Source organism: Gymnodraco acuticeps, unplaced genomic scaffold, assembly GCF_902827175.1.
Source record: "Gymnodraco acuticeps unplaced genomic scaffold, fGymAcu1.1, whole genome shotgun sequence".
NCBI lineage: Eukaryota > Metazoa > Chordata > Actinopteri > Perciformes > Bathydraconidae > Gymnodraco > Gymnodraco acuticeps.
Window position 1 is genome coordinate 119,623 of NW_022990751.1, and position 9,136 is coordinate 128,758.

Consider the following 9,136-nt stretch of genomic DNA (forward strand, 5'->3'; position numbering starts at 1 on the left):
ATCCTCCTGTAGGCATGGCTGATAAAGTGGAACAGAAATGAGCTTAGCGGTGGTGACGTGAAGTCATGTGACCGTGCTGTAGTTCCTTGATAGCCCAACATTAGCCACCTTTAGCTTAGCGGTGGTGACGTGAAGTCATGTGACCGTGCTGTAGTTCCTTTATAGCCCAACATTAGCCACCTTTAGCTTAGCGGTGGTGACGTGAAGTCATGTGACCGTGCTGTAGTTCCTTTATAGCCCAACATTAGCCTCCTTTAGCTTAGCGGTGGTGACGTGAAGTCATGTGACCGGGCTGTAGTTCCTTATAGCCCAACATTAGCCACCTTAGCTTAGCGGTGGTGACGTGAAGTCATGTGACCGGGCTGTAGTTCCTTATAGCGCAACATTAGCCACCTTTAGCTTAGCGGCGGTGACGTGAAGTCATGTGACCGTGCTGTAGTTCCTTTATAGCCCAACATTAGCCACCTTTAGCTTAGCGGTGGTGACGTGAAGTCATGTGACCGGGCTGTAGTTCCTTATAGCCCAACATTAGCCACCTTTAGCTTAGCGGTGGTGACGTGAAGTCATGTGACCGTGCTGTAGTTCCTTTATAGCCCAACATTAGCCTCCTTTAGCTTAGCGGTGGTGACGTGAAGTCATGTGACCGGGCTGTAGTTCCTTATAGCCCAACATTAGCCACCTTTAGCTTAGCGGTGGTGACGTGAAGTCATGTGACCGTGCTGTAGTTCCTTTATAGCCCAACATTAGCCTCCTTTAGCTTAGCGGTGGTGACGTGAAGTTATGTGACAGGGCTGTAGTTCCTTTATAGCTAGGGTTGCCAACTTCCAGAAATGGAAAAACGGGACACATGCACATGTCCCCCGCGTGCGCGCGCGAATATTTTCGGGTTTCTGGCGGATTTAGTTACTTTTTTTTGTTACTTTATTTCGGTTTTAGGGTTAGGTTAGGGTTATGTTATTTAATTATTTTTTTAATTATGCTGTTTCAGGTCGTTTTCTCCACCGTGACCTATTGAAAATTCCCTCCGACACAAGGTGCAGAAGACCCGAGACAGATCTCCACTCACGGGCTTTACCCAACTGTATTTTTCTTCCCACTGTGTGTTGTAAGACACAAGTCCTTTCTTTTTAGAAGGGCCAGGGCCCAGAACCACATCCTCTCTCTCTTCTCCTCTTTCATTATCACCTCCACCGGCAGCGCTCATTTTCCCGCACAACTGAACAGGCTGACATGCCACACACAAACAATGATGCCGCGCCCGCGAAAATCTCACACACACACATGTGCGAGCATTGTGCCTGCCCTGTCAACTGAGCGGTCCTAGCGCCCTTCGCATACAGAACACAAACACACAGGCACGCAGCCAGACACACTGCATTGCGCGCAAACAGAAAAATATTTTTTATTTTTACCTTTACCGGGAATCCGGGACAAACAATGTCCCGTACGGGACATGCCCCTTTTGGTTCAAATACGGGACGTCCCGGCTAATACGGGACGGTTGGCAACCCTATTTATAGCCCAACATTAGCCACCTTTAGCTTAGCGGTGGTGATGTGAAGTCATGTGACCGTGCTGTAGTTCCTTTTATAGCCCAACATTAGCCACCTTTAGCTTAGCGGTGGTGACGTGAAGTCATGTGACCGTGCTGTAGTTCCTTTTATAGCCCAACATTAGCCACCTTTAGCTTAGCGGTGGTGATGTGAAGTCATGTGACCGTGCTGTAGTTCCTTTTATAGCCCAACATTAGCCACCTTTAGCTTAGCGGTGGTGACGTGAAGTTATGTGACTGGGCTGTAGTTCCTTTATAGCCCAACATTAGCCACCTTTAGCTTAGCGGTGGTGACGTGAAGTCATGTGACCGGGCTGTAGTTCCTTTATAGCCCAACATTAGCCACCTTTAGCTTAGCGGTGGTGAAGTAAAGTCATGTGACCGGGCTGTAGTTCCTTTATATCCAACCGTTAACTTTGTAGCTTCAAAATTCCTAAAAGTGCTGTTATATTGTGAAGATATGCCTGCTGAACAAGGCATGATAAATGTTAGCTTGCATCTGATCTTATTGGTTGCAATATTCCAAAATCCAATGAAAACGTCCCATTGCTTCTTGTGCTGGTAACTCACGGGTCGGCTAACAAAACATTTCATCACTCCACCAATCAATGGTGTGTGATCTGACTAAATAGAGGTGGTTTGTAAGTCGCTTGGTATAAAAGTGTCAGCTAAATTAAATGTAAAGTCATGAGAAAGTGCAGAAACTCATCCAAATATGCATGATTGACTCTGTATCACTTCTCCAAATGTCCAGTTATCAATGTGTGAAATTGACCAGAATAATACTAACTTGTCATGGGGGTGAGAATCAGAATTACCCACATCAATAGTGAGACTTTGCCAGATCTTAGCACTAGAGGGCACTAGGGCTATGTCTATATCCACCCATCCACCTGCAGAATATGTGTAAGGGAAGCACATACTTTTCATATGTAGGGTCCTTATCGCTCTCTCCAAATCTCTCTTCCTCCCTCTTCTCACTCACTCTATCTGTAAGATCAGACCGTCATAGTCCGGCTCTCAGGAGCTCTTCAGCCTCGAGAAGGTCAGCCGAAGGAAAACGTCCTCCCTTCTGGCTCCATAAACACACCTGTGACCTTCCAATGTATGTTTATATCAGGTTATATGTGTGTGTGATCCTTTGTGCATGACTGTAGTCAACAGGTCGTGGAAGACCGGAAGCTGTGTGGTTCATAAAAACATTTTATTACTCAATATCAAGCCACGATTATTGTTTTTATTTTGAAATCGTATAATGTTGGACTTTTTTTGCCGTCCGATAGGAAAACAAATGGGGCTCAGAGCCTCAAAATACTGAAATCTGTATTTTCTAAATCTTTTTTTCCTTCTAATTTGTTTTTCTTTTCTAAATAACACACTGTTATTTACTCACCAATAACACACAATTATCCTTGTTTTTATTTATTTGTTTAATTCTATAATCTCAGGCTTTTTTGCCATCCGTCAGGAACTGAATTTCAAAATAAAGTCACCAGAAACAGACGTAGGCGATACACAGCCATTGAACTGATTACCCAAGATCCTCAGCTATGGTTGAAGCTCGGTGATTGGATGTTTTATCAGCAATGCGTTGGGATATGGTGTTAATGCGATATGAAATAACTATCAACAGAATTGGGGTGAAAACAGTATTTCCGGTCTCGAAGTTTTCATAGTAATCTGCAGTACTCATCAACTAAAAACATCAGTTTATCCTTGTTAATTACACAACATTGATTGGTTTTAAATTGTGTACAATGCTTTTGTGTTGTTCCCCTTCGATTCGGAGAAACAAATCATTTTTTTGGGAGTTTAGGATGGATGAAGACACTACACTACCCATAATCCTCAGCTATCGTTTGGGACTACAACATCCGCTTTGCTTGACAAACCCTGTGATTAGTCCTCAAGCTCTGTGATTGGATGTTAGAGTGGCAGTGCGACAAGGTTACGCCGAGCGTCAAGCAGCTCTTTGAAATGAAATGTAACCACGGCAGACTTTCCAAAACTGGACTCGAACGGGTCCAGCCCCCCCCAGAACTACACATGCTGGTGTGTTTCGCAACATGTTCTATGGCACGTCTCTACTGGGAATTGTAGTTTTAAAAGACGTTTTCGTATTTCCCATAATTAGAAGTTGTCAGTATTAAACTGTGTACATCCCTGGAGGTTTAGGGGATACGAAACACAGTGGTGTTATCAAATTTAAAACATATAATTAATAAATGGGTGAAAATTGCTTGTGTCCATAATGGGCAGCATTAGTATACCCACATGACAGCTCAGGTCAGAAGAGCTTTATTTAACAGCTGGTCTTATGTCTGTGACCCCTCCTGTTATTAATTGATAAGCCTGAAACATGCACTTGTCAAGGTTCAGAGGCAGATTTTGCAAATATGGCAGTAGCCATCGATCATCTTAAGATAAGATACTTTATTGATCCCAAGTTGGGAAATGTTTGGAAATGTTTTTGTTACAGCAGCATACTGCTTTGTTCTACTCCACTACAATTCAGAGGTTAACCTGGTATACATTTATACATTTATTTTAGTTACTTTGCAGATTCTGATTAATGATGTGAAATATAAACAACCCTTAAATCAGACTTTAGTTACACCTGAGTCAAATTCAGGGAAGGTGATTGTCAAGTGCCAAAATAAACTATGCAATATATTAGACGTTAAGTACTTTGTCAGACTTCATATTTATCTGTAGATACCCCCAAAGTTTTTTTCATATTCAAAAGAAGACCTTAACTTAAAGTATTCTTTAATGTTTAAATAAAGCCTTATTAGTTTGTCTGTTTTGCACATCCTCCTGTTAATACCTCCAAAACATCTCGAATTAGATGGACATTGTCCACCATGTAGGTTTGGTCCGGAATATGCAGAATATGCTAAACTACAAGTCCCTTTCTATCAGCTGTTCACCGTTATGGGGTAAATAAAGCCTATCTACCAATTGGATCAAATATAAAAGTCAGCAGAATTTCTATTGATACTGCAAGGAGACGTATTGTGTGTCACATATTCAGTTTCGGCGGCAGTTCTTCCAGTTTGTCCAAAGGTCTTCTCATCAGGGCTCTATAAATAAAGAACTACGGCAGATGTTTAATATTTAATGCAGCCGAACCGTGTATTACAATGCCGTTATGTGATGACTTCCAAAGAGAAAAGCAAGTCGGATTTCATATCGCATAAACACCATCTCCCAATGTGCATTGCGGCTAAAACATCCAATCACCGAGCTTCGACCATAGCTGAGGATTTTGGGTAATCAGTTCAGTGGGTGTGAATCGTCTACGTCTGTTTCTGGTGACTTTATTTTGAAATTCAGTTCCTGACGGACGGCAAAAAAGCCCGATATTATAGAATTTATGAAATAAATAAAACAAGGATAATTGTGTGTTATTGTTGAGTAAATAACAGTGTGTTATTTAGAAAAGAAAAACAAATTAGAAGGAAAAAAAGATTTAAAAAATACAGATTTCAGTATTTTGAGGCTCTGAGCCATTTCTTTTCCTCACGGATGGCAAAAAAAGTCCGACATACGATTTAAAATAAAAACAATAATCGTGGCTTGATATTGAGTAATAAGATGTTTTTATGAACCACACAGCTTCCGGTCTTCCAAGACCCGACCGGACAAAAAGACGTGGTGCAAACACGAAACATACTACCAATAGAAATACATTGCTTTTAAAATCGTTCTGTGTGACACAAAAAAAGGGGGAAATCGTGTTTAATCAATAGATTAAATGTCGTGACTATAACACAAAAGGCCATGAGACTGGTTGCACACACACACACACACACACACACACACACACACACACACACACACACACACACACACACACACACACACACACACACACACACACACACACACACACACACACACACACACACACACACACACACACACACACACACACACACACACACACACACACACACACACACACAGCACTACATATGCCAACACAAGCTCCTTTCTCCTCTCTCCTTTGTAAATGAAATCAATAGACGCAGCTATCACATCCCTATTCTGTCACTGCACATCTGTCGCAACAAGATGCAACAAAAGAGCAACATGGTTTTTCTAAAGAGTACACATGACCTGACACAAATTCACACACACACAAACACACATTTACATTCACACATGCACACACACACAACCAGAGACACACATAATAAAATAATGCCTTGAATTACTGCAAGATCAATTGGCTTGTTTCAGTGGGCAATTGTAACTGCTGGAACATTGTGGGTGCCTGTGTGTGTACGTGTGTGTGTTTGTGTGTGTGTGTTCATGTAAAACAAGGAGAAGGATACATTAATAGACACATAAAAAAACATTACAGGTGCCCTCAGCATACTTATTTTCCTTGATGGACACACTTCCACGCGGATGCACGCTCACACACACACACACACATCTCAGCTGTTAAAGGATACACGTCTCCTCTGTGTACGGCACGGGCGCCGTGCTGCCAGCGGTCATGTAGCTGTAGAAGGACACCTCCAGAGTGTAGCAGTAGGACGAGTCATCAAGGAGACCACCGAGGAAACGTCTTCCTGTACCGGCCTTCACCAGGTCCTTGTTGAAGGAAGTGTTGGACTAGAGGAACACACACACAAAAAAGACATTGTGTTGAAATAGTGATAACATTGGAGTGACAGGATTTGGGTTCAAGTTTTTGTGTGAGGAAACATCTTCTCTTAAGGTCCGATTATGCTTTTTGGGGTTTTCCCTTTCCTGTAGTGATGCATAGGTTTTACATCAAGTTGCACACTTGATATAAATAATATCCTGCTCATATTGTGGATATTGTCTTAACAGAAACCCTTCAATCGTGTTTTTATTTGTCAGACAGTTTATAGATTTTTTATCTTCACGGTCATCTGTATATGTGTCTTACTCTCTAATGCATTTCCCAAGTTGGGATTAATAAAGTACATCTTATCTTTTAGTGCATGTCAATGGTCTAAAAAGGCTGGAATCCCTGTTCTCTCGCACACACTCCTGCCTCAATTGGACTTTGGTTCCTTCTCATAGTGAAATCATCATGTGACATTTACGCTTTTTTTGGCTAGCACTCCAACTAATTGTACGTGATTGGCTAAGGGGCGGGACATCTTAAGCCATTGACCAATCACAACAGAGCTAACCAATCAGAGCAGACTGGGCTCTGGCTGTAAAGCAGGGGGGTCAAACTCAATTTCATCACGGGCCACATCAGCATTATGGTTGCACTCAAAGGGCCGGTTGTAACTTTAAGACTATATAAAAATACATATACAAATATTTAATATATAAAATAATGTATTATTACATTATTGCTTCTGCATTGGATTATTATCGGATAGGGTAATAACTTCATAATAACTACGTCTGAAAGCAGAAGTCGAGGGCAAATAATTGCAAGTCTCTTCAGTGAGAACGTCACAAAATGATTTAAAAAGAATCTTTGTGGATCATTTCCCAATAGAGATCATTAGCCCCATCTATGATACGTGACATTAAATACCTTTATGGATCATGAACACTTCACATCTACATTGATATGAGCTTCAAACGTTACTAGTAGTTGGCCACTGTTTACCCTACTGAAACTTTGCAAAACAAAATGTTTTCTTAGGTCCTTCAAAACCAGAATGATAGATGATTTCTTACAGTAAAAAGAAAGGGGAAAACACATTCAGCAAAAACAAATTGCTTTTGGGTTTTTGTGACCTGGCTACACATCACTGTGCTTACAAAAGTCTGCCAAGTTGTACACTTTAGTGCAAATCAGTCGTACTGCCAACTTTGGTAGAATCAGTGTTGGGAAAATCTGTTGATAAATATTAGATAACAAGTTTGCCAAATCAACAGTATTTTTGGAAGGTTTAAAGAAGGTGTGTTGAAACAAATCCAGTCGAGAGAAGCTACATAACATTTAATTGAGTTAAAACACTTCTCTGGAAGGTGAAAAGGTAAGGACATCATTGGAAGTATATACCCATGATTAAAATATATATTTAAAACAACCAAGATCTAAAAAGTGTGTCATACATATGTGGTTTAAAACTACATAAAAAGTACATTTATAGCTTCTGGTAGACAACCAAAAAACTGGCAAATGCACAAAAGTGATTCGTCGACATTGCAGTTGGTGATTGATTGGTTAAAATTAGATTTGGAAATCATTAGAAACATTTTGGATAACCAACTCAACAAAATACATATAGCATTGGTCTATTGTTCTTTCGACATTGTAATGCTGTAACGTTACACATGCCGTGTCTCAGTAACTTTCAGCTGTGTGCCTCTGGAGGATCCAGGACACTCGGTGAAGGGTAACAGCTGCTTATGTGAACAGATTGACTTCAGACAAAGTCATTAAAAAAACTGTAAATGGCTAACACAGGAAAAAAAAGAAGTCTATTCCAGTCTATTTCGGGTTTTTAGCACGTCAGCTATACTACAAAAATATGATGCTGTCTTGGGAAGAGTGTGGAATAAGTTTCTATTCACTGTCACTACACTCTGCTAAAATGCAGACTTGGCGGCCACCAGTGGGAGTTACGCCATGATTGTGTTTTGCTGCTTCACCGCTGGGCTTTAGGTACTGCTGAATGGGCAGAGAGAGAGAGAGAGAGAGAGAGAGGGACACAGAGAGAGAGAGAGAGAGAGGGACAGAGAGAGAGAGAGAGACAGAGAGAGAGAGAGAGAGAGATGACCCCTGGGCCAGCTGTCACACAAGTAATACAGAGAGAAAGGGAGGCAGAGATTTGACCAAAATAGTGTTTTACGCATCCTTCGTATAGCTGCAGACCGTATAGCAGAGATGGCAAAAGTACACACATCCTTTACTCAAGTAGAAGTACAGATACTCGTGTTTAGAAAGTACTCTGGTAAAAGTAAAAGTACTGACTAAACTTCTTTACTCAAGTCAAAGTAAAGAGGCTTTGAAATGTACTTCAGTAAAAAGTACCCATAACTAGCAGCTGCTTTAAAGAGTACCTGACCTCCCTTTATATTAATAGAACAATAATGTCATTGTTAGCTAATGAATGTTTCCATGCTGAACAACGGCAACATGACAACGTTTCCATTGGTCCCTCTTCTTTAGAGAAGACCAGGAAATGATGGATACACGGATCGTGTTCAAATCAATAGGCACGCAATGACTCTAAAGAATAATGATCACGCATCAAACACACATTCAGACTAAAGGAACCAGCTGTTTGGAAAATGAGAGAAGTAGAAAGTACAGGTATTTGTGTTCAACATGTAAGAAGTAGAAAGTACAGGTATTTGAGTTCAACATGTAAGAAGTAGAAAGTACAAGTATTTGAGTTCAACATGTGAGAAGTAGAAAGTACAGGTATTTGAGTTCAACATGTAAGAAGTAGAAAGTACAGGTATTTGAGTTCAACATGTAAGAAGTAGAAAGTACAGGTATTTGTGTTCAACATGTAAGAAGTAGAAAGTACAGGTATTTGAGTTCAACATGTAAGAAGTAGAAAGTTCAGGTATTTGAGTTCAACATGTAAGAAGTAGAAAGTTCAGGTATTTGTGTTCAACATGTAA

At 40.8% G+C, this 9,136-nt stretch overlaps 1 protein-coding gene across 1 annotated transcript in view; it reads right to left on the reverse strand.

Annotated features, from left to right (window-relative positions):
- The window catches only part of agbl4 (ATP/GTP binding protein-like 4), a gene marked incomplete at its 5' end in the record, with an annotated part of 28,737 nt that extends 22,559 nt beyond the window's left edge, over window positions 1–6,178 (reverse strand). The window contains 1 exon segment of the mRNA XM_034232235.1: window positions 6,016–6,178. Within this exon segment, the coding sequence (XP_034088126.1) occupies window positions 6,016–6,178 (163 nt within the window).
- Window positions 6,179–9,136: the final 2,958 nt, after the last annotated feature.